The following is a 27,460-nucleotide window of genomic DNA, read 5'->3' on the forward strand; positions in this document are numbered from 1 at the left end:
GTGAAAGTATGGTTGGTACATTGTACATCATTGATAACTCTTTGTGACCTTTTCTTGAGATGACATCAATGTACTGTTTTGCATGAAAGGATTATGAAGAATGTCGGAATTAAACAAAATAAAATGGCAGATATATCCCCCCCCCCTTTCAAATGAAGAAGGTAATGCCTGCAAGGATGGTATTATGGCAACAGAACATATACGAAACTACTCCCCCCCCCCATGACCATTGAAAGTTAGCACATTAATCTGTATTAAGAGTATAATATTGCAGAAGATTTAGAAATAATAGTATAGGGTTGGCTTTAGAGAGATACCAAATCTTCATTGATAAGAGATACTTTATATCTATTAGCATTTAATGGCATGGGGCTCGATAAAGTTTTTGTGGAGCTAACAGAATGACTACATAAAGGTAGTGTTTCAATTTCAGATCTCATAAGGCCATTGATATTGATAAAGTTGTCAAAAATATGAAATTATGTTTTAAATTTAGTTCTAAATTATTAAGTTATTTATAAATAAGAATTGTCTGAGAGGAGAGTGATTTATTAATTTTCCCTTCAAATTGGGTGTTTTTGATATAGAATAACCATTTTTATATAATTATTTTAATATATTTAAGTGTTGATGAAAGAATAGCTTCTGTAAGTTTATAAAAATGTTTTTAAAATATATTTTCAAGTATATTTATTATATTTAAAGACTTGCAATTTTTTTTTCATCAGATGTTAAACTCATTTTGCGAATCAATTGTGCTTTTGTAATGATTATGCAGTTTTGTTTTTGCTTCATTTGTGCTTCTTGTAGTTTTCAATTTGTCCAACTTCATTTCACATATAGTTTTCATGTTTTTGATATGGAGGTACAACAAAAAAATGAAACTTGAAACATACTTTTGCCTTTTAAAGTTTTTAACTTAAGCTAGAAATTCATTTCTATTCTTCCGTTTAAAGACTTCAAAATTACATTCATATTACAAACATTTTGTATTTATCTAATACTGATAGCTAAAATATTTTTGTGTGTAATGTTTAAATCTATTACTAAATATCTCCTAACCCGACAAATCAGTTACTGTATGATCACTGAAGTTAAGTGACATTGAGCATGGTCAGTACTTAGATGGGTGATCATTTGAAAAGACAATCTGTTGTGCATAAAATTTGATCCTCGTAGACCTGCAAACCACTGACTGGCTATCAATATGTAACTATAAGGAAGACAATGTAGTGTTGGTTTGATCGTTGTGATCTGCACCAACCAAAAATTCACTAGTGATAGAAAATTGGTTTCAAATTTCAGAATACTAATGAATAAAAATGTCTGACTTTTCATATTATTTAGAATCTTTGGATTACTTTTCTCATCTTGTGTTATTTTCACAATGTTTCGCTCGATGTAACCTTTGACCTTTGTTAGGTGTATCTTGTCAAACTCAGGAATTTGGACAGAATTTACTTCACGAGAATAGTATGCTCTTGTTCTATAGGCATAACTAGTTAAAGGTTCTAAATCATTCGCAGTTGTATTTTTTGGTCGCTCACACTTCATATTCAGGAGAATATCATTTTTATAATTAATTTTTCCAAGTACTCTAACCTCAGCGGACAGTTCTAGTACTAATTTTTGGAGGAACACATTTCTAAAGAAATGGCAGAAACACTAGAGGAAGACCTCCAATCTGTAGTGGAATGGGGACAAAAGTGGTTGGTCGCGTTCAATGCTGCCAAGACTAAACTAGTTTCATTCAATAATTACAAGAAACCCTCTCTACCACCAATAGCAATGGCCAACGACTCTTTATCTGAGAGTCCATCTTTCAAACTCCTTGGCCTAACGTTCACAGGAAACATGAGTTGGAACAATTACATTGAAGGCATTGCCAGGGCCGCTGCAAGAAAGGTGGGCTCTCTCTACCGTGCTAGAAAACTACTAACACCCGAAAGTATCCTGTACCTCTATAAGGCCACCATTCGCCCATGTATGGAGTATTGCTGCCACATCTGGGCTGGTGCATCTGCTACTAGTCTCTCGCTCCTTGACAAGGTTCAAAAGAGAGTCGCAAATCTGATAGGCCCTGAACTGGCATCTAAGCTTCAGCCTCTGTCCCATCGACGAAATGTTGCATCCCTCTGCCTGTTCTACAAGTATTTTAGTGGTGAATGCTCTGATGAACTGCAATCACTTGTGCCCCCACGACGCGAGCACCCTCGACAAACCCGACAGGCTACTAGATCCCACCCCCACACTGTAGAGGTCCCTAGATGTAAAAGATCTTTTTACTCCAATAGTTTCTTCCCCAGAACCGCAAGACTCTGGAATTCCATTCCAGGTCCCTGCTTCCCCAACAGTACTGACGTGCAGAAGTTCAAGTGTAACGTGAACCGACACCTTGCTGCCCAAATCCCTACATAGTACCCCAGTAGTTGTTGCCCCTGATAGTAGCCCCCTACACCAAAGTGGCAATTTGCCTTGTTTGGGGTGAAAATGTAATAAAAAAAAAAAAAAAAAAAAAAAAAAAAAAAAAAAAAGATCTGGCGATGGAATCACTGTTGTCCCAGTACTGGCCAATGGATACATGAAATACTTTGAGAAAATGGCATTAGGATCAACATCATTGAAGTCAACAATGTGCTTGCGATATGTGGATGACACATTTATACTCTGGCCTCACCAGGAAAATGTTCAAACATTACTAGACCATGTGAACTCTATCCATCCAACTATACAGTTCACAATGGAAAAAGAACATAACAAATAATTCTTCCTAGATGTGCTGATAACCTGCACTAATTGGGGGTTTATTTCATCTGTATACCGAAAGCCAACTTTCACTGAATAGTACCTGAACTTCAACTCCCACCATCCATATAATGTAAAGAAAGGAATCATCCGTTGCCTACAACACAAAGTAAAAGCAATATGTAGTAACAGCAATGCATATCCAGAGGAAATGAGCAGTTTGAGAGAAACCCTCCACCGAAACAACTATCCAGAGAGCATGACATCAGCTCCAATAAATCTAGAATAGACACCAAAGGACACCACCCAGAAACTCACCACAGTTTGTATACTATACACAGAGGTCTTCTCTAGGAAAACTTTAAAGAATATGTGATCCATATGACATCAGGACAATATTCAAAAGTGATGCACCTCTCCAGAAACAACTTGTGCAAATCAAGTCCCTACAGAAAAAAATCATGACTAAGAACTATGTATAAGAGATCTCATGTAAATGTAAAAAACTATACGAAGGTGTGGCATGTTGACTACTAAAAGTACGGTTAGAAGAATATTGAAAAGCCGTAATACGTGGATTGAAAAATCGGGTATAGCTGAACATTTCTAGAGGGAAAAGGGAAAAATATCTACTATTGTGGGACAAAGTAAAATTTATAAACATAAAAACAGTGAAGACTAAGACAATTCAAAGAAGTAGCACATATGCTGGGTGACAATCAGTTACTAAGTAGACCTAGTATAGAATTTAACACAATATGGGAACCATTAATTATAAATGATAGATAGTATGTATAGTAATTAGTAAACAGCACTGTCGTAAATAATCTCACCTGCTACTTAATTGGTCGAAAAATGTGAGGCTCGCGGTTTGAGCACTATAAAAGTGGTGGACAAATGTTTGTTTAAAATAGACATTTGGCGAAGTTATTTATGGGTGCCACTCCCATGGGTCGATCAGTAGAACTGCTGACTATCAACGTGATGGTTCTAGGTTCAATCCTCGGCTTGGGAGAGGTGCTAGTCTAGCGGCACTGATGACTTGTGATACAACGAAACAGGACTGTATGACTACAAAAATATATATATAGTAGTAGTATACATGAATAATAATTAGTAATGAATAGTGATATTCACAACTAAAAATAAAATAGGGTTAAAGCTCTGAAAATTTGTGCTAGATATGTCCTCAAGGACCCATGGCACAGTGGTTAGAGTACTTGAAAAAATTAATTGTAAAGTGATATTCTCCTGAATATGAAGTGTGAGTGATCGAAAAATATGATTGCGAATTACTTAGAACCTTTAACTAGTTATGGCTGATGGAACAAGAGCATGCTACTCCTGTGAAATTCTGTCCAAATTTCCAAGTTTGACAGGATACATCTGAAGGTCAGAGGTTACATTGACCGAAATATGAAAGATTCCAAATAATATGAATAATCAATCCTCATCTCAAAAATTCAGAAACACAATGCATTTCAAAATTCAAAAGATTCTTTCTTTCTGATAGGCTTGTAAGAGTAGTTGTTGATGGGCAGAAATCAGAAGCTCATAGTATCAATGCTGACATCCCTCAGAGTTCCATCGATTCTTCATCAGTGATCTCCCAAATCATATTCTTAGATCATTCATAGACAACACCACAATCTATGGCAATACTTCAAAGACCAAGATCTTTCTGATTCTCTCTCTCTCTTCTGATCTTGAGCACGTGGTGCTATGGGAAAAAATGTGGCTGGTTAATTTTAATGTATCTAAAACCAAGCTCCTCTCTTTTTATCATAATCGCTCTGACCCCCATCTGGCCTCAATTGAAATGAATGATTCTCGTCTTGGGCAATCCATCTGTATAAGAGCCAAGTAAAATCTATGATCCTCCTTGCCAAGCTTCAAACACTATCAACAATATCTCCCACTCTCTATCTCTACCTAAATCTAAACGTAGATTCTGTGAACAAAACTTCTTTCCCAAAACTGAACACCTGGCCTGCTTCCTGACCGATTACAATATGGTAACCTTCAAGTCCAATGAAAACACGTTCTTGTTGAGTTGTCCCCTTAAATAATCCAAATTTTACCCAATCTACACCATTAACAATTACGACACTACCACCTAACGTATCCTTAAGTAACCTTTGGGCTTTGATAAGTGGTGACTCCCTTGTTTAAAAAAAAATTCCTTTAAATGAATGGATAGAAAATAATTTCTGGCTTTAAGTAAAAGTTTTTAATCAAAAGTTAAGTATTAAGTTTCATATTTGTTTTTGAACATTAATTTTCTCATGTGCCTCTGCCATAACAAAGAACCCTTTTTTATCTTCATGATATTTGTTAGTGTGTAAAGCTTTTGTCTGGATGGTCTCTTAAACCATATTTGCCATTTCATGCTTTTGGTTTATTATCCTCCCCATGTTTTAGCCATTTTTCTATCTTCATATCCTCACTTGTACGTTTTGTATCCTTTATTGTTGTGATTGACTTTCCTTTGTAGTTCAATATTCCTTAGCTTTGTTGCACCTCTTTTTTTTCTTTTGGTGTGTTTTCCCTTTTTGCTTTTGAATCCGTGTGTTAGCAACCGCTGTGTCTCATTTTGTACATCAGCCCATGCAAAACATCCGTGCCATCAAGTTTTTTGTTCATTTTCAATTTTGTGTGTACCATTTTTACTCATTGCTGTGAAAGTCATTTCATTTATAAGTTATCGCCAGAAATAGAAACAAAACTCGGCCCTCTTTCTCATCATGGACAATATCCTGTTCAGACATGCAAACACACAGCTAATTAAAACATGAAGTGAACAACCACATGTGTTCTAATAATTCCTGACTTCAACCTTGTCTATTGCTTTTATCTATTTTTTAGTGCTCTAATGTAAAACAAACAATATACATGAAAAAGATGTTTTAATTACTAAAAGTAAAATGTTTAAATTTTTGGAAATTCTTACAATTTGAATATATATTATACTAAAGCTGAATTAATCAACATTTGTTTCCATAAGGCTTTTTTCCAGTATAGCTTGATTATACAAAATACATGCTAAAATATGCTTTAATGTTGGGAATGAATAATGTGGAAGAAAAAAAAACCCTATCATTTTAATTGTTCTAATTAGCTGTAGTTGCAATTAACTCACCAACTGACCCATCTTGTACGAAGTTTCTTGTATGTTATTTGATATCCTCCCAACTTTTATATGGTAACTCTCACTACCATCTCTCAACAGGTGAAGGTAATGTAGAAAAGATTGACATAATCAATTATTACCAAAAGAGAATACCATGACAAGTAGTAATACTCTTTAATCAGTAGACAAAAAGAAATAAAGAGAGGAAGGGATATAGAGTAAGAGGGAAACTAATTTTGAATTTTGTCTCTCTTTTTTTTTTTTTTTTTTTTTTTTTCTTAACACTTTTTTGTGATTGAAGCAAGCTAACAATACCTAATTGGTCATATTTTTTCGAATATATATAAAGTTAACTATGTATATATGTTTATATATTTGTATGTATAGGATAGCTAGTTAACTGATCATTATGAATTTTGGAATACAGTTGCTAGGCATAAAGGTGAGTAATGTGGATTATGTTTAGTTTAAGTTAATATAAAGAGGGTGGAAGCCATTTGTGAAAATTCAGATGCCCCAAACTTTTGTGTAATTTTAATAAGAGACATGAATATTTTTTTTCCAAATTTCAATTTCTTTGTAGTATTTTAAAGAGTTTTTAAGGGTCATAATATGGGCATACTCTCACATTTGAAAATTCAAGTGGACAAAGATTTGTATTGAATTTGATTCATAATTAGGCACCAATTAAGGAAAATTCCTTGATTTTCTTAAGACTCATTGAATTTTAGATATTTTCTGGAATCAAAATTATGGAATGGGTTTTGATCCAAATTAGAATACGGATTCAAAATATAAGGTTTAGTATCGTCATATATCTTGATATATTTATAAGGGTCAGAAAAATGGTGCAAAACTGTTCTGTTCCTAAATTCATAATGATCGGTTGATTAGTTTAGGAGTGAATTCTACACAGAAAAAATGTAGAATATATACATACTTTATATAAATAAAAATAAACATATTAGTCCAAATGAAAATAAAAGTTAGTAGGGAGATTTTTATAAAATTTGAAATATAGACAGTGACCATAAAAGGGACCCCAATGAATTATATTTTAAATTTTTAGAGGAGTAAAGAAAGCAGAACCACCCTTGAAAATAAATGTAACTACACCTTCAAAATCTTGATACGCTTTAATGAAATTCAAAACATATGGTAGATATTATAAGGCGTCTAATGAGCTGTTTGATTTAAGAGATGCAAATCAGGAAGAACTTCTCTCCCACTTGAAAATGTTAAAAAAAACTTCTGGGCTGATTTTTTTTTATTAAATTAAGAACAAAGATAAACATAAAAGATACTCTTTAACCCTTACTATATTGTTCCATGTGATGTTATCCCCCTCCCAGGGTAATACTCTTATATTTGAAATAAATTATTCAAATTTTGGAAATTAGAACTAATATATTTAAGCATTGCTGACATTGTGTAATTAACTAAATTCTTCCACAAGTATCTACACTTTTAGTTCTCTGTAGAAAAAGTTGGAGCAAAGCAAATTGGCAGGAAGTTTTTCCAAGCTTAGTCTGGTCTCCTGCTGATATATGGATAAGCATTGCTTAGTAGCTCTGATGCCAAAGATGTAACAAACTGAAATGACTCGGCATGATACCCAAATAAAAAAGCTTACGGGATTAGACAAAGTGATTAAATATATGAGTGAATGTTAATGTTTTTACCAAATAGTTCTGCATTTTCCTTATTCCTATCTAGAACACCAAGGTTTTAAAGGTGAACCATTCCGTCTATACTAACTCTCATAGTAAAATTAAGTTTAATTAAATAGAAATAACTTGCAAAATTCTCTATTATTTCTGCATGACCCGTAGAAATTCCAGTTGTATCCTTCATTTGTTGTATGTTGCTTATTTCCATTTTATGGAATTTAAGGGCAAACACAAATCCTATAATGTTATTGTACCACTTTTGTTCAAACTTAAACATACTTATCGAAATATTCTGGTTAATGTAGTTTAAGAATATATCTTATGGCAGTCTATCTCCAAAACACTTGTAAGAGTTTGTGATGACATTTTCTTTCTATGCACATCCAGAATGAATGCAGACTCCACAATATTATTGTACTACTTTTGAACATAAGATATATTTTGAAATATTTATTTGCAGAAAACAAAAAAATTACATTTTAAACAAATTAGGCACAAGGCCATTTGAAAGTGTTGGAAAATGGGTGTTGTTGATCATCCTTTTTTACGATGACTAGAAAACATTTATCCAGCTTTTAACTAGAAACATCAGTCATCATAACACCACATTTATTCCATTTATTCTTAATTGAATTCCCCCAAATCGTCTTTAAAAAGAAATTTAAGAATAAGTGTTTATCTACAATCATTTCATTAGTGTGAAGTGAGGAAATTTTTAATTTGAATTGTACTCATGTTTAAATTCAAAATATATAAGAAATCATGATATTTAAATTCATTAAAATATTAACACATGTTTCAGACAATTATTACCTCCTTTAAGATTGTATTTTGATTTTGAACTGTATACAGTCTAGTATCTATAATGTTTGACCAATCATCACCAAACTTTGTCAAAGTATTGGTCTTGATCTAACCTAGAATGGATCTAATTTTGAAACATCAAGATCATATAAAAGTCATACTTTTGGTGATAACTTTGGCTCTGTTCATTAGGTAGATTCCCTACATGGCCAATATTGTAGCTAATGAAGTTCCACATCTTTTCATTATTTTATTTTTTAAGCAAAAACTGATTCTGATGAAAGTTTGAGCTTTACATCTTATATTTTGTCATTTGGAGAGTGGGGGGGTCTCTCTTTTAGTCATTGGCCCCCTCACATCCTTGTAAAATTCATACACTATACCTACAGGATGTAGTGAAGTTATTTTTATTTTTTTTTTATTTTTATTTATACATTTTTGAATTTAATGAAAAAGAAAAAAAAAATTAGCTGCAATGTAGACAACTTTTATTATATCAAAATATAAGTTATCTTGCCGATTTTTTTTTTTTTTTTTTTTTTTTTACATTTAGGTCATTAATTAAAAATGTTTCATATCATCTGTGATGACTAATTATAAAAAAAATTATAACAAAGTATATTATTGCATTTCTAATAACATGATACAACAATAACAAATGAAAATTGTAGTAAAGTTTGATTTACCATCTTAAATTGATTTCTGGTAATTTGGAAAATCTGACAAAATAACTTTAAATGTTAGATTTTAAAATGTTATAACTTTTTTTCATTCAATACATTAAAATTTTGTCAGTCCTGGCATATTAACTTATTTGAATCAAAGCTTTTGTGTTAGAAGATAACATGAAGTCTCTTTTATTAGGTTATCATAGATTAGTTTAATGTCTGTATTTTCCTCAATATAAATCCTAACTCTACTGAACCACATTGTTTTGCTTGACCAGTGGATTTTAACAAGTTTGATGTTTTTATTTTTAGTGTTTGTTGGGTTAATGTTTCTAACGGAACTTTGATTACATGACCAAATATGGATGATAGACGTCTTCTGTTGTATATTATGCCTTTTGGTTTTATTTGTGCATTCATACTCGTTGCATATTCTAGATCATTTCACAAAGGTAATTTTCATTCGACTTTGATAGTCTATCATGTTCTCAAGACTATCAATAAATTTCCATGTATGAGTCTCATTTTTCACTTTGTGATTTTCATTGTTTATTCCAAGCTCCATCGACTAAATTAATCATTTATTTAATAGTATTACGTATGCAAACACAACAAACAAAAAAAACAATGTGATACATAAATCTTTTTTCCTGGAATTTTGGACTGATAAATGTTGAGTTGGTTTACTTGTTAGGTCCTTTTTTTTTTTTTTTTTTTTTTGCAAAAGTATGATGTTCAAAATGTTTTAAGTTCTATACATTTCTTTTATAAATTACGATCACAGGGATAATAATGCTAAGGCTTGAAATAAACTCCTGAGAGAGGGATTAAAGTAAATCATCTCAATGTGGATCTGCTGAAAACAGTAAAAGAATCCACACTAAAGTTAGAAGCACAACTCTAGTTACTTATCAAACGGTCACTGAAAGCTAACTCTTATATACAATTCAACATGTTAAGATTATCTAACTGCTCCTTGCATATTTTGTAAAACACATGCTAAGCAATGCGATTCTCCAACCTTTGACTAATACTACCAATGTTGTATCCCACTGACATTTAAAAGAATAAATTATACAGCTACAACAATGATTGGAGAGCGATCATTTTTACATGTAAATTTCATTAAAGATCTGTCAAACACAATATTTATCAGCAGAAAAATTACATTGTCACACCAGACAACGTATTTGTGGAACAACTTTATTACTGATATTGCTTAAGGTAAGCAGAAATATACATCTATCAGAACCCTACAACTTAAGATCACGTAAATATGTAATGAAAAAAAAAAAAACCTCCATGCATCCCGAGGAAGCAAGTCAATTTCTTTATGTAAAAAATAAATATATTGCAATGCACACAATCTTGTCAGAGGTGTGGGTTCTCTTTTTTATCTCATTTTTGTTTTTTCTTTCTTTTTTTATCCCCCCTCCGACCCTTTCAATGTAGCTATAAGTACAATCAGCCCAACATACTCACCGTTTTCTTTGTAACTACAACTTCAATGTATGATAAGGATAAGAAAATACATTTCTTAGCTCAGAACCTCATTTTCATCGAAACTGACTCATTCGGACACCAACAGCGGCTTTTTAGGGTCAGCAGTTCTTTGGAGTAAACATTCTTAAATACTGGTCATGTGATCTTTTCCACACACATAAAGAAATTTGATTTAAACCTAAAAATATAAATGTTTTCTTATTTATTAATGTTGGAAATATACTTAAGACTTTTTAGAGCAATTTGCATAAGTGACTTCATGCAAATTACCCACTATTACTTGAGGAGAGGCTATAAACACACAAAAAAAGAACCGGTGAACAAGCAGAGCTAAAAAAGAATTTACTAAAAGGAATGAAAACACTTCTCCTCACCTCTGTTACTTAGTTTTCTTCAACAAAAAAGAACTTTCTCCAGAACACCCGTTTTGGAAATTACCAAACTTCAAACTGGCATAAGTGTTACTCTTTATTGTATGTGTGATTATAATTGTGACTATAATTTGTTTTTGAATGCAATAATTTGTTGGTTTTTAATTGTCTTGGTCTAAAAAAACAAGGCTATTCTGCTACAAAAGATTGTTTTCTATAAACAAAACTATGTTAGAAATAACTAACTCGAGAAAATTTCCAACATTAAATATTTCAATTTTCATCTTTTTTCTTGTCTTGTTCCAGAATTGTAACAAATTTTTGGGAGAGGGTACTTGTAAATGTTCCCAGGGACTCATTAAAATCAAAATTGTAGATCACAAGACTTAATTGGTTCAGCATGTGTGCGTGTGTGTGAGGGATGTGGCAGAATTCACCATTTTTGTAAATCAGAAAAAAAGTGGAATTCGGCCTTTTATTTGCATTCAGAAAAGGCTTATCTTTTCTTGGCTTGATTGCTTTGTTTTCCTCATACTTCAAAACTATTCACAATATGAGTGGGGGGTGGGGGTAGAAAACTTTTTTTTTATACCATAGAATACATCCCCTTCCCTACTTTTGCATTTGGAGTTTTTCTCTTGCTAACGTCCATATTTGTTTTTTTTGTTTTTTGTTTTTTTCTGCAAAATAAAGTTTGAGCATTCTTTTTTGATAAAAACTAATTTTAATGAATTTAAAAGCAAAAAGGAAGTTAAACACATCAATATTGTCAGTATGAAAAAAAAAACGATATTGTAGATTAACACCTTTTGCCATTCCCTAACCCATCTTCTAAAAAAAAATTGAGATTCTATTTTATTTAGGTGATTATTTGGGGACACCCTGAAAAACATGGTAGAAAGAAGGAAAAAAGAAATATTTTAGAATGTATAGTCAAGGATCAGCTACATATACATTTAACATAAAATTATCCTCACATTTCTGGGCCATTCTAGCATCTTAGTTTTTTAGGTGATTACATGTGGTTTTACAAGTTTTTTTTACAGATGTTACCACTCATACTAAGGCCTAAAGAATTGATTTTTAGGTGCTTGCCACTTTGAATGTTAGTGGTAGGATTAGAATAGATTTTTTTTAGGTGTTGCTTGCCACTCGGACTTAGGATTGCTAGTAGGGTAAGTCAATTTTTTTTTCTTTTATCATAAAAAATGCATTGGATTTATCTCCCGAAGCAAATTGAAATTTTTAAAGGTTAGAATGATCTAGAATTGGGGGATCATTTTACATTGAATTTCACATACATACTATTTGTAAAATGACAGTAATAACTAAATAGGCAATCTGTTAATAGTGCGGTCTATCAAATAAATGTAGTTACTGTAGTACTGTTACAAATAATTAAAAAGAACTGTACATTGAATTCCATTTTATTTCTTGTTATTATTTATTGTTTATGAAGTTAATGTTTTTCCAATATCTGCACATTCTATTTTCTTTTTCCCCTTTTACTAGGATCTCCTTCTAGTGTAGCTAAAGACATTGCCCGTTTGGAAGAGCAGAAAGATCAGCTGACCTACCTACAGAAGCTGCTGGGTGACCAACAAACCCAATTAGATGAAAGAAACACTCAAATAGAACAAATGAAAAAAACTATTCAGAATAAAGAGACACAAATACTTGAAAAAGACAAATTGCTTTCTGAAAAGGAAGTAGAAATTAATCAATTGAAGAGTCAACTGGAGATTGCGCAAGCACAAAGTAAAACGTAAGTTTTAATTTTTTTTTTTTTTTTTCTTAAAAAACACATTCACAAAAAAAATATTGATCTTTAGTCTCTAAAGACTATGGAATTGCACTCTCCAGGGTGAAAAGTTTCAGCAAATAAGTATAGAGGGCCGACACCCTTTCCATGTCACTGGAATCGTCCAGTTACACGTTTTCAGTGTCATTGTAGGAATTACCAGAATATTGTGACTGACTCTATTTTTCTTTAATCTTTTCTAATGAGTATGAATATGTGTATATGTCGACAAAAGTTTCAGATTGGAGTTTTCCTTCTCCAGAGAATTCTGTTTAAAATCCAGATAAAGTGGATTTACTGCTTAAATTGCGAACTTTGCATGGATGTTCTCTGTTTTTTTATCCAATTTTTTATTTTTTTTAATACATAAAAGCTGATTTTCTTTCTATAAACGGCAAATGGTCATTTTGCCATAAATGCTAAAACATCAAGCAATTCATGATGGGGTTAAGAAGTTGGATGATTTTTGTTTCATCAAAGAATGGCTTCTTGTCTATTTTCCCCTACATGTATACTTGGTGTCTTTTAATTTTGACTTTAATAAAACTGTTTGGAGTTGTTAAATAGTAAAAAAAAAATTTATCCTGTTCCCTCTTTAAACACATAGTAGGCTCAGGAGAAAGAGGTTGTCATTGGCTACTTACATCCCTGCTTCTCTTAGATGAGAAGATAGTTTTAGCAGTGCTCTGAAGGTCTTAGTTCTATTTTTTTTTTCTCCAACTAAAATGTTGTAGGAAATAATTTCTGTAGTTACTTTCTATAGTAATATTTGATTTGTTTATAAAGAATAGTTTTCTAATGGCACCCCGTATATGATAAATTGACAGTTGGGAATCCGAGAACTGGTACTTTCAAACCTCAGACTATGGTATAAATACACGTGAAACCACCAATTATCTGAAGTGTTGATAACCAACACTTAACTGATGTATTTATGTTTTCTCTTTGATATAGAAACTGTTTAATTTTAATTACAATTGAAGATAACTGAACTTAGAAAAAGTAGATTTATTTTATAATCAAGGAGCAAGGAGGTCTTTCATCCATCTTATGTTTAAAACAAATTTAGTAACTATAAAGATATATGAAAAAATTTAGTTATGTGATTGAAATAAATTATTTTATCCATAGAAATTTTTACAGACATGTTTATGCCAAGAAATTATGTTAGGCACTATGTTTCTTATTTTAATAAAATGTTCTCAATGAAGCTAAATTCTACTATTACTAAATGAATATTTTTATTATATATATTTTTTTAATCAGATTTTTCATTCAAGTTTGTAACTTGATTTATCTTTGTGTTATGGCATTGTTAATTTATTTAAATTTCAGATTAGAACAAGATATGCTTGATCTCAAAGAACAGTTATCTGAAAATAAAGATCTTAATTCCACCTTAAAACTTGAGCTGAGTATGTACGAACAATTGGAAATGAAAACCAATGGTATGTTTCCTTTTTCAGAAAGATCTTTTTTTAAAAATTTTATTTCACTCCTTAAATGTCTTTATCAAAAATATTGAATCAAGTTTATGATTTTTGTTTAACCACTTAATATTTTCTCTTTGCACAAGAAAATTTGGTAAATTTACTCTGAATATACATAATGATGCAATTTATATTGTAATATATTTAACACTTTTTACTACACCGCATACTATATATATATATATACCATGCCTCTGTTCTGTCTCGAAAGACAATGGATACCCCCTGTAAGGGGAGCTGTGCATGTAATTATGAGGCAAGGGTTACGCAATTTATTTTTTATTTATTTATTTATTTATTTTTACAAGGTAGTCCCCACTTATCAAGGCCCGGAAGCCACTCAGGGATACGGGTTATTGCATGTACAGTACGTTAGTATTGGAGATTTGATAAAGTGTCTTACTTAAAGGGGCGGTTTATCAGGAATTTGTTTATGTGGGACTTGGAGACATCCAGGTTGTAGTCAGGTGGGAAACAGGCAAACGGAACAGTTCCACAGGCGTGCACTTCTAAGAAAGAAGCTTTGTTCATGGAATCTACATATTGTTTTTGACACAAATAAAGAGTGGGGAAAATTTTTGGCAGTGGTTTCAGCTAGACGGGTGTTTTTCATGAAAGATTGGCGAAGGGGGACCAGAGATTGGAGCTCAGACGAGCACTTGCCATGGAAGTAATGATAAAACAAAGACAGGCTCGCTACGTCTCTCCTGTGGAAGAGAGGTTGCAGGGGAGAGAAACGGGCATCCTCCACTAAGCCATGAAGCCTATTTTGTACTCTGTCAAAGTAGGATAGGCTGTTTTTAGCAGTTCCTGGAAGTACTTGGCTTTTATATAGATAGAGAATTGCATCAGCAGTGAGATATTTTCTGGAGCGGTAGCATTTTTCCAGCGACCTTGGCAACTGACTTGATGTAAATGTTCCATTTCAGGTCAGGAGTAAAGGTCAGGCCCAGGAGCTTATCAAAACCTGGAGCTTCCCCTAGACGAGAGCCATCCATTTCAATTGATGCCAGATGGGGATCAGGGCGTTGATGATGTAAAGATAGGAGCTTGGTTTTAGATGCATTAAAAGTAACCACCCCAACTTCTCCTGAATCGGCACTGTTTGAATCTAGTGGCAAAGAGAAGTGCTAGACGACTGGAAACAATTCCGAGATAAGTGGAGAGCACATACAGCACCTGGAATTCTCAAATGGTCTCCCATTTTAGTATTGACCAGGTTTAACGTTGATTAGCTTTAATGATTTAATGAGAACGGGTATGTCAACATGATGATGCCATGATTATTATATACTATATAAACATTATGTTACTATGATTTTCAAAACCTGTTTGAATATAGTATACTTACACTTGAGCAAGAAAGACAACAAATGCAGAATTAATTCTACATCACCAGTGTTACATAGTGATTTGATACTAATTATCAAATTAAAAATCATGTATTGATTGAGCTCATTGGCTCCATGGTCCTGCCTGATCTAAAAACAGTTCTCACCGACTTCCTCTCATGACTACAATTTTACTTAAACAGAAATCTGTTGATGCATTTCTTAATTATAATGTAATTAATTCAAACAACACAATCTTAGAATATGAAGGATTTATTCGATCACCCTGTGGCTGAAAGGTTAAAGGACTTTGGTGAAAGAAAAATAGTGTTACAGATATACTAATATATACTAGACATTATGACAGTAGCTCCAACTCTCAGCAGATTGGAGGAAGCATCTAAAGTGAGAATACGTATTTGAAAATTGTTTGAAATGATATTAATAATATTGTTTGATGAAATGATATTAATAATATTGTTTGATGAAATGATATCATTTCATCAAACAATTTTCAAATACATATTCTCACTTTAGATGAAAATTGATGAAATGATATTTTCATTTCATCAAACAATTTTCAAATACATATTCTCACTTTAGAAGAAAATTGAAATGATATTATCATTTCATCAAACAATTTTCAAATACATATTCTCACTTTAGATGAAAATTGTTTGATGAAATGATATTAATAAATTCATATATTTGAATATTGTTTGATGAAATGATATTAATATCATTTCATCAAACAATTTTCAAATTCATATTCTCACTTTAGATGCTTCCTCCAATCTGCTGAGAGTTGGAGCTACTGTAATCATGTCTAATAGCACAAATATCAATGGCTAAATATCAATAACTTATTTTTCCTACAACTTTAGCTTATACAGGTGGGGTTAACTGATTGAACCCTAACTTTTCTGTCTACAACACTTCATTTATTTTTAGTATTTAGCATGCTGCAAATGTCCAAAACTCTGAAGTGACCAACACCAGGCAATGTCTTACACTTGCTTTCCATTTGGAGCTCTTCCATCAATCAGGTTGCATGCAATCATATCATTCTTTATGCATTTGGACCAGGTCTTCCTCACTTTATCATTCTTTTTCGTGCCTGGGATGTTCACATGAATTATGAAGTTGATGCAATAAGTGGCATGCTGTATATGGATAAACCATCTGAGATGTGGAGCATGCAAGGCATCCATAATCACACCAATGTCAAATATTCTGATGAATTATAATTAATGGAATCCTTTTTTCCAGTTTATAAATGCACATCTAATTGAGAATAGCCAAAGCTGTTTCAAGTCAAAGGTTTGTTTAAGGTCCATGTTTCCCTGCCATACAAGATGACAGAATGAACACAAGCTGAAAAGACTATGCCTTGAATCTTGAAGGATATGTCTCTGTATGGAAGAATTGGCAGCAGCTTCTTGAACTTCCCCATGCAACTCAACGATGAGCAGTGATAGCATGTTCACAACTATCACCATAACCAACATTCAACGTGTTTACCAAGTGGCTTCAACATTCAGCCTAATTGCTGGTAGATATACTAATATATCTACGAGTGAGCACTTATATTTAACACTATTACAGACATTATTTATACGTAAACATCTAAGATAGACTAAAAGCTGATAACTGATTGATTTTCTTGAAAATTTTATATGCTCTTAGATTAAACAAAGCTCAGTAAAATACCAATCTGTAGTTAATAAGTTTATATTAAATGCAGTAGTTTTAAATAATACAAAAATACAAAAAATTTTGGTTCAGCTTTTTATAAGAGGATAATAAAATTAGGATCATTTCATATTAATTGAACTTTTCAAACTTCCTTTGTCTGTGTGCTTCTTAAAGTGGATCTTACTAAAACTAATACTTCACATTACCGCACGAACAGCACCATCCACCAGATTTACAATATACAACCAACATGCCAGAACGACACCATGGCACATAAAGAAGAAAAAAGAAAAAGAAAAAAAATGTATTGTTTTTTAAAATAATCCTGATGAAGGCTTTTTTTTTATAAGCCGAAAATTTGAAACTTTAAATGAATATCTGTTTATTTAAAGATACAACTTTGCACGTTATCGTTCTTCTAATCTCACAATTGAACTTTTAATTTTTTAAATTAACAGCTCATGTTTTTGAAACGTTTGAGATGAGTTAATAATTAGTATTATTCAGACTACTGGTTTCATCTTGGTGCTTAATCAATAATCTGAATAATTTAAATGAATAAAATAATTTTGTGCAGTATTGTGATTTAATCAATATTTTTTTAATAATACACTAAAAGCTCACCCAAATATTTCTTAGGTATATACAACGGAAGCCTTAGAACTCTGAACATCACAATTAGCACAAAAATATAAATAAATTAAATAACTTTATTCTATTTGCTGCTGAGATATGTACTCATTCACTGCGAAATAGTTCTAAATTATAATTCCCAGTCCACACAGTTTCAAGAGATTTGAAACACCTGCCATTTGACAAAGAAGGCTTTCCTCAAAATATATTATGGAACATAGTTGTATACAGTAAAGTACTGTGTACCTATTTATAATGCCTCCCCACAGGACAGTTAGACCCAGGGTCGTTTTTTAACGTACAGAAAAGGTACAAAAATAAAAAATTGTCTCAGTCATGAAGGACTGTTCCTCCACTAAAAGAGAACAAGAAACTCTACTTTTCAAGTAAGATTTATTATTAATATAAAAAATATCTCTATAGGGAGAGTATTAGAATATCACTTGTTTTTGTTTTCCCTTTTTAACACCAACAACTTCTCATTTCTTGCATTTGGATAGCCTTCCAAAACTACCCTAAATCTTGAATTGGGCTAGAATGGATCAATCCTCCACTCTATAATAAATGAATAAATAATTGTATAGATAGAAATATATAAACATAAACACACATCTAACTTTATATAAATAGAGAAATGTTTAATGTTAAACTTGAATCTAAATCTTTCTGTTTTCAGTTCAGCCAAAGTCTAAAAAGTTTGACATCCGAGAATTCCTCTTAGAGTTGAAGAATCTGCGCAAATGTATGGAGAGATGCATCAGTACCAACAACATTTTACGCCGAAAACTTGAAGAATTGCTGCTGCCCCACCAAAATGCATCCTTCAAAGAGAACAGCAATAGTAATAATACTAATAGAAATAATACTAATAGTAATAATACTAATAGATCGCAACACAATGTCCTCAGACAGAATCCTACAAAGGGTAGCAACGCTATTAACAACTCTAATAATGCGTTGTCTAATAGTGAGAGGAGTGCTTTGACTAAAGAATTGGAAAGATTGGAAGCAGAAGATGACCAACAGGTTGACTCTGGTAAGATTTTTTTTACATGTTTGGCTGGAATCAATTCTCAAATCATCCTTTACAAATCAAGTTTGATTGTTTATTACATGTGTTCATCATCATTTGTATTGTTGGTGATTGTCTATAATTAATATCATGTTTCAACATTAAATAAATTTAAAAAAGGGTTGAGATGCCATAAAATAAACCAAGCAGACCTATTGTTTTTGGTTAAATTGTTACAACTCTCCTAATTCCATTTTACTGTGTATAAAATTGTTTACTTTTTATACACAGTATTATGTTTATTGTTTGTTCTGAGATTTAATTTATCTTTTACAGCATTCTGGTAAAATTTTACCATTGAACGACATTTGAGGGTGAGGTGCTATTTTGTTTTGATGGACTTTGATTATTTGTATTATATTTGTTAGATTTGTTCATTGTAAGTAGCTTAAAAAGTGCAATACGTTTGGCTTTTAAAAGAAAAGTTGTTGACTTCAAACTTATACATCTATTGTAATAAAATGAGAACCTGTTTTCTATTTTTTATTGTTTTTATTTTTTATCAGCACATGGTAGCGGCGATAGTGAGTTGGCATCAAGTTATGGAAATAACACATCAGAACTATTAAAGCAAACAATTGACATGATTGAAACTTCTTCCTGCTCTCTGCATCAACAACCAACCTCACTGTCTCGTAATTTGTTTGGCAGTCCGAAGAATGGCGTAATTGAAAACGATATGATGGCTGATCTTCATCCACTTCCAGTAGATAACCATGATAGAACATTGGAGAATAAGAATTCAGTCAACAGCAATAACACGACCCTCAAAAGTAAATATTCATCTCCTTTTCCTCCTCCTTGGTTAACTATTATGTTTTTAATCTCCTTTAATGAATTCAAATAATTTTTTAAACATTCTATTATATAAATGACAGCTGTCTATTTGTATGTCTGTATCTAGCTAAGAAATTACCAAAAATACACCCTCAAACCAAATATTTTCTGCTTTTGTATAATCTTGGACAGGTTTTAGTAAACAGTTTAATGTAATATTCATTTATGGTCTCTAGGGAACACATTAATGAAGTTTTCTTTTTCATTTAAGAACTTCATTTCTTTCGTTATTACTCAAAAAATTTTGACAATGAAATTTGAAAATGATGTCAGAAACTTGGCAACATTACAATGATAATCATTTGCTTGCATTAATTCTTGTTTTATCGCGTTCTTTTTAGATTACTCTTTTTCTATTAATATATACTTCGAGATAGGAAGACTTCAATAGTTTTTTTTTGTTTTTTTTTGTTATTAGGTAATTCTTTACTTTTCTCTTATTAATGTTTTATTTTTGCCAGATATATTAAACACATTTTCTTTCTTGATCATTCATTTAGAAAGCACAAGCTAACTCTGCTAGTTTAATTATTGGTGTAGCATCCTTTCTTTCATAAAATGATTAAAAGATAATCTCTCACTCAAAAATAATGCAACTGAATTTATAAGGAACATCAAATAATCTATTTCCATGACATAAGGAAAATTTGTTTCTACATTTTTATTGAAATGATGACAAATCCAGTCACCAGAAAAGAAAAATGTTACTATTTTTAATCATAAATTTATTTTAGATTAACTTACCAACAAACCAAATATCTACAAAGCAAAAGAAGTCTATTGTAAATAATCTACAATAGTTTGTGTTCTGCTAAATAATAAAACCAACTTTAAATTTACCTTGTCCTTGAGATTGAATTAAAGAGTAAAAAAAAGTAGCCTTTTTCTTTTTTTTTTTTTTTTTTTTTTCCAAAAAATTGTATTAGATTGAAAGTATTCTATCCAGTGATTTCAATGGACTCTGCACAGCACTATGCAATATTACTGTGCGAAATTTTTTGATCTTCATTATGAACAACTGGTCGATGTGCCTTGAACAAAACCAGCTGTTTCTCTATCTTGTCATAGTAAGTTGTTCAGTAGAATATATCATTTCTGCATAAAACCAGCATTTGCAGAGACATTGATCTCTTCTTTTGTCTTCATGTCTAAAATAATGGAATTAATTAAAAGAACAACAAATAATTTTGTTTTCTTTGAAATTTGATTAACTTCTTACAGCAAATACATCCAGTTGAATCCTTGTAGATTGGTGGATGCCTTAAAAACCACATCTGATCATTATAACCACCTTGACTCTCAATAGGCAGGAACTTTTAGTTCTTTGCCGATACTTCCTCCAATGACATAACTTCAAATACATATCATACTATCTTCTAACTCCAGATGTAAAATTTCATTTTTCTACTTCAGTTAATCTCATGTGCGATTGTCCATTTTTAATCTTATTTTTACACACTCCACATCTAATCTACAACTAGCTATTTTAATTAGTTTACAGCTAATTATATTAAATATGTTTTTGCGCTTTATTTTTTAAATCAATAACTTATTAAACTAGCTTTCTATTAAATTCTTTGCTTTTTATTTCATTTGCAGGCATTTCCACCAATTCTGATAATCATAATACGAATTCTGACGTGGGTTGGGTACCATCTGCAGAGTTTGTTAATGGAGGATTACATAATGACAAGATTGATCTTAACTTGAAAACAAGTTGGCCTGCGAGTTCTGGTCTGGCTAAAGATCACATCACATATTGGTCATTTGATCCACCTGGAAATCCAGGTATTATTTATAAAAGCATTTTTAAACAATTCAAATAGGTTATTCTTAAAGTTATTGAGGTTAATCTTTTGACATAAATTTTTTCTTACAGAACAGTTGTATAAAGAAATCTTGGCTTTCTCTTTGACTTTAACCAATTCTAAATTACATTCTCTTGATTTATAATATTCTATATATTTTTATCTAATGTAAAATGTGTGCTTAGAATTTTGTCTTTCACCAGAAAAAAAAATTGAATCTTCAATGTTTTTTTTTTTCTAATTTACAAACTTATAATGTAATACAATGTAGTCATTATAGCAAACATGGTAGCATAACAAATTTTAATTTTAGATGTAATAAAGTTTTCTTTTATTTTGATTAACAATATTTATAATTGCTGTTTCTGTGAAAAATATTTTTGTCATTTCTACAGAAAGAATTTAGCATTCTCTAAATTATTTCCAGTAAGAATAAAGCTACAATCCAGGTATAAACATCTATCAAGGTTTTTATTTATTAACTTATTTTCTTTAAATTTAAATACATGTTTACAAATACAAAACAAATAATTAAATAAACTTATAAATCTTGGTAGATGTTTATCTCTAGATTATAGCTTACTCTTATTGTAAATCATTAATTGTGCATAAATTGAAATAAGATTAAATTTGATTAATTTATTCAAATGAATAAAAATAAAAACTTTAAATTTTGTAAAATTATTTGAATTAATCTGCTGAATTTGTAAATTTGATTTACAATTTATTCCAACATAAACATTGCTAAATTATTGAATTCCTTTTAATAATTGTATGACTAACAGATATTTAGCTTGTATGAAAAAAATGCACATCAAATCATATGTAGTGAATCTTTTACAGTTTTTGTCTTTATTGTTAAACAAGGTGCAAAATCTAAAATTACAAAAAATTTTATTTCAACTGAAATTTCTTTTGTACTTATTCTATTTTTTCTTTCTAGTCAATTCTCCTGTACGTATCAGCTCTGATCTGCGTTCATTATTTGCTATTGGCAAACTAGATGACTATGAATTGTTACGTAAAGAAAACAATGAGATGTCCTATGTAGTTCGGAACCTTCAAGCTCGGCTTCGGGATCGTATCAAAATTCACAAAACGCTCACACCAAATGAGGTATTTATGTGTTTTTGTTTTATATATAAATGTTTATACTTGAGACTGTTTTCTATTTACTCAAATTCATAAAAAGTGAGAATAAATATGGCATAAATTTCTAGCTGATGTAGGATCCTTTTCTTGTTAGTTTGATATCAGATTTTATCTACTCCAAATAATAATTTAGATTAGAAATAGAATATTTATACCAATTTGTTTTAATGAATAAATTAATCCTCTTGTCTGTTATCGTCTTCAGAGCAAAAGAGTGCTCACTTTAAACTTGCCACAAATTGGTCACATAATATGATACCTTATTACTCATTGATTTGAGTTCTTGTCCATTTGATTAGAAAAGGGGAATGTTGTAATTAGTTAATCTGCTGTTATGTTTGAAATCCTGGGTTAGGAAATGTTTGAAAGGATTTTGGAGAGATAAGAGATTAAAATGACAGATTCACAAGTTTGTAAGCCATGACTGTATTAGATTGTAGCCAATGAATTCTCTATTGGTGAAGATCTAAAAGCAAACTTCTTGCTGCATACCTTAATTCCTCATTGCAAAGCCCTTTCTGCAATAACTTATGAATTAAACAGTCATTTTCCAGCGGATTATTTTTTCTTTCTCTAAGTTTGTTAATTGCATCTCTCTTTGGTATTATGCAACAAATCAGGTGAATAATTTGTACACTTTAAAAACCAGGGTATACAGAAAGAATTTCTTTCTGTCACGTATATGCAGAGATAGTTTTTCTGCCTAATATTACTTCCATTAAAAGGTGATTAGAAAAGATACAAGAAATTAATGTGATACACTTATGATGAATGTATTATCAGAATGACTTTTAAATGGAGAAATATTTAATTACCTTTCAGAATATTAAAATTATAATACTTTTAATATTCTGAAAGGTGATTAAATCTTTTTTTTTTTTTTAATTTTGGATTGAAAAAAAAAATGGTAGAATTCCAAAATAAAAAAATTTGATTCCTTGCAATAAATGGAAAACAATTTGATAATAAATATCTTTGGATATACATAAATTTTTTTTTTTTCCCACAACATTTGCACAGGTAAGATGATTATTATATAATAGAATTGTAAATTTATATTCAATTAAATTTGACACATGAAACTCTATAATGATTTAATATCAAGTCATTATTTTTGTGCATATTTGAAACAATTTATTATTTCAAATTAAAAAACTAAGACAATTTATTAATGTATTAAATTTTTATTTTGTACATGAATGCATAAAGCAGAAGTTTTTTTTTTTTTTAACTAATATTTTTGCAACATTCAAACTTGCTGTCAATGAGAGAAAGTGAATAGATGTAGTTTTTATTTGAAAACTGAACAAGAATTCAGCTTCAAAAATATCAAGGCCTCAAATATGAGTCTAAATAAAATCACAAAACTTGTATGCCTCGTGAATGTGAAAATTATAAGTTTAGTGTCTTAAAATTATCTTGTGCATTTGCTTGGTATTTAAAATTTGAGAAAAGATCTAAATTAAATATCTTTTGGAGGGATAGTCAAGTAAGGTTGATGGTAGAAGCAATTTTTACCTCACTCATCGTAAAATAAAATAAAAATAAAAAATTAAATACTCATATTCATTGGAAATTATTTTTGTATAATTCATAATATGAAATTATTGGTAGGGTAGACTAAAAAAATACCACATAATTAGGATTTTTTTTTTCTGAGAACACATTAATTAATCAAGTTTTTATTTATTATTTTTAAACTTTTTTAATGTGTTCCAAATATATATATATATATATATATATAAGTTGTGTGAAACATTTCAAGTATAACTGGAATGAGTTCAGAGATAGATGGTAAAAAATGAATTTACAAGGATATTATTGGACACCATCTGATGAAATATCTAAATGTAGTTGATCTATATATTCTGTGAGATAATTTTATCTCTAAAAAAATTTTTCAATTAAAATTTGAGATGAGATTATTTATGCTTAATTATACATATTAGATGTTTTCTAAAATTTAACCCTTTGATATTATAATCTCAGTTAAACAACTACACTAAAAATATGTGGAATTTGAAATATTTTTTAGAAGAATAGTTGAATTCATTTAAATTGCCTTATCTCTCAAAATAATAAGTGTAAACAAATATGATTCTGTTTCTTATATATTTTAAGTTTATGTAATTAGAACTCTTGTTTTTAATTCTATATAACAGTCTTCAAATGACATGCTATGTATATATGCATGTTTATATATATATATATATATATATAGTCTTCAAATGACATGCTATGTATATATGCATGTTTATATATATATATATATATAGTCTTCAAATGACATGCTATGTATATATGCATGTTTATGTATATATATATATATAGTCTTCAAATGACATGCTATGTATATATGCATGTTTATGTATATATATATAGTATTCAAATGACATGCTATGTATATATGCATGTTTATGTATATATATATATGGTCTTCAAATGACATGCTATGTATATATGCATGTTTATATATATATAGTATTCAAATGACATGCTATGTATATATGCATGTTTATATATATATATATATATATATATATATATATAGTCTTCAAATGACATGCTATGTATATATGCATGTTTATGTATATATATAGTCTTCAAATGACATGCTATGTATATATGCATGTTTATATATATATATATAGTCTTCAAATGACATGCTATGTATATATGCATGTTTATATATATATATATATAGTATTCAAATGACATGCTATGTATATATGCATGTTTATATATATATATATAGTCTTCAAATGACATGCTATGTATATATGCATGTTTATATATATATATATATATAGTCTTCAAATGACATGCTATGTATATATGCATGTTTATATATATATATATATATAGTCTTCAAATGACATGCTATGTATATATGCATGTTTATGTATATATATAGTCTTCAAATGACATGCTATGTATATATGCATGTTTATGTATATATATAGTCTTCAAATGACATGCTATGTATATATGCATGTTTATGTATATATATAGTCTTCAAATGACATGCTATGTATATATGCATGTTTATATATATATATATATATAGTCTTCAAATGACATGCTATGTATATATGCATGTTTATGTATATATATATAGTATTCAAATGACATGCTATGTATATATGCATGTTTATGTATATATATATAGTATTCAAATGACATGCTATGTATATATGCATGTTTATGTATATATATATAGTCTTCAAATGACATGCTATGTATATATGCATGTTTATGTATGTATATATAGTCTTCAAATGACATGCTATGTATATATGCATGTTTATGTATATATATATATAGTCTTCAAATGACATGCTATGTATATATGCATGTTTATATATATATATATAGTATTCAAATGACATGCTACCTATGTGTAATATTTGAAAATGACATTTTAAACAATTTATTTTATGTATTTTATGTTGCAATGCTCAAAAGATGTTTTTTAAAATAGACAAAAATATTATTTAATTTTAAAACTAAATTTAAATAAAAGAATATTTTAACTTTTGAAGCTGCTGATGGTGAAATGTCTATAAAAGCTGACCCTTGCTTTCATGTAATTTAGAAAATGACTGATTCTTTTTGACATGTAGTCATGAATTAAAAATTTGAAAGAATTCATTTTAGAATTGCGTTCTTTTACTAAAATCTTGATGTTGTGAATTAGCAATGTAAAATAAACACTAAATTATTTTTCATTTTTTTTTTTTTTCGTCTAGGTGAGTCTAGGGATTAAAATATAGTGTGATAAGCCATACTAACATTTAAATGAAAATTTGTTATATAATTTAAATAAAGACTTTTTTATTTATTTTATTTGTATATGTTTTCTTCATTTCTAATTTAACTATTAACACAAGTTTCACATTTAAACATTTTTGTTGAATTATAACTTCATCTTTTCTCAAACTTCATTGTTCTGCTTTTTTTTTTCTAAATTTAATAATTGACCCATTTTTCTTCATGGCTGTTTTGATTCATTTCTCTTAAATGCCTTTTCTTGTTTGCAAAAGATTTTCTAACGTCTTTGAGGAATGCAGCCTGCTTCTTCCATTGTTTCTAAATTTTCTTTTCACGTTATCAGAGCTGTCTGCATGACGGAAACGTTTTTTGTTGTAGTTCTTATACCCACTTTTCTATTTTGCATGTCGACTTTTCTTTAAAATTAGAGCTCTTATGCATCAGGCTTTTTCTCATCTTCCATTCAGAATTAACCTATAAGTTCTACTTTCATTTAATTTTTATTTTCATAGAAGCATTTTTAGAAACATCGTTAGCATTAATTTTTTCTTTTTTTTTTTTTTTCATCACAAACAATTGCAGCTTTACAAGGTAATTACATTTTCTCACCTTCATCCAAAACTTATCTTATTCAACCATCATATATCTTTACATCTACTAGCAGAGGTTGTCAAATTAGTGCTGCTATGATCCTTGTGGGGGTCTTGAGTGATTTCAATGTCAATTAAGGAGCATTTCTCAATGTATTGTTCAATCGATCCTCTTCTATAGCTTTTGAGACATGATCAGTGAGGGTAGCTGATTGGAGAAAGTCTTTAATGATAATTGCCTTCACTACATCATGCAACCATATCCCAACTGCTGTTCTCAACCTTAATCTAAAGTCTTGTCTATCTTGTTTTGGTGACACCATAGATTGCTTGCCACCTAGAGGGTGGGAGTGGGGGTAATTTGTGGCGTAATTTACCTCCATACTTCT

The 27,460-nt window shown here is 30.2% G+C and overlaps 1 protein-coding gene across 5 annotated transcripts in view; it reads left to right on the plus strand.

The window, feature by feature from the left end:
- Positions 1 to 27,460, plus strand: part of LOC145239850 (uncharacterized) — a 242,332-nt gene that overhangs the window by 209,382 nt on the left and 5,490 nt on the right. For all 5 annotated transcript variants that reach the window (XM_080103403.1, XM_080103402.1, XM_080103404.1 and 2 more), the window contains 6 exons: positions 12,404 to 12,656; positions 14,028 to 14,140; positions 18,518 to 18,877; positions 19,420 to 19,686; positions 21,350 to 21,538; positions 22,502 to 22,674. In XM_080103403.1, the coding sequence (XP_079959529.1) occupies positions 12,404 to 12,656; positions 14,028 to 14,140; positions 18,518 to 18,877; positions 19,420 to 19,686; positions 21,350 to 21,538; positions 22,502 to 22,674 (1,355 nt within the window). The remainder of the gene's footprint in view (positions 1 to 12,403; positions 12,657 to 14,027; positions 14,141 to 18,517; positions 18,878 to 19,419; positions 19,687 to 21,349; positions 21,539 to 22,501; positions 22,675 to 27,460) is intronic.

This window comes from Euprymna scolopes, chromosome 19 (genome assembly GCF_053919585.1).
Source record: "Euprymna scolopes isolate OS-2025 chromosome 19, ASM5391958v1, whole genome shotgun sequence".
Taxonomy (NCBI): Eukaryota; Metazoa; Mollusca; class Cephalopoda; order Sepiida; family Sepiolidae; genus Euprymna; species Euprymna scolopes.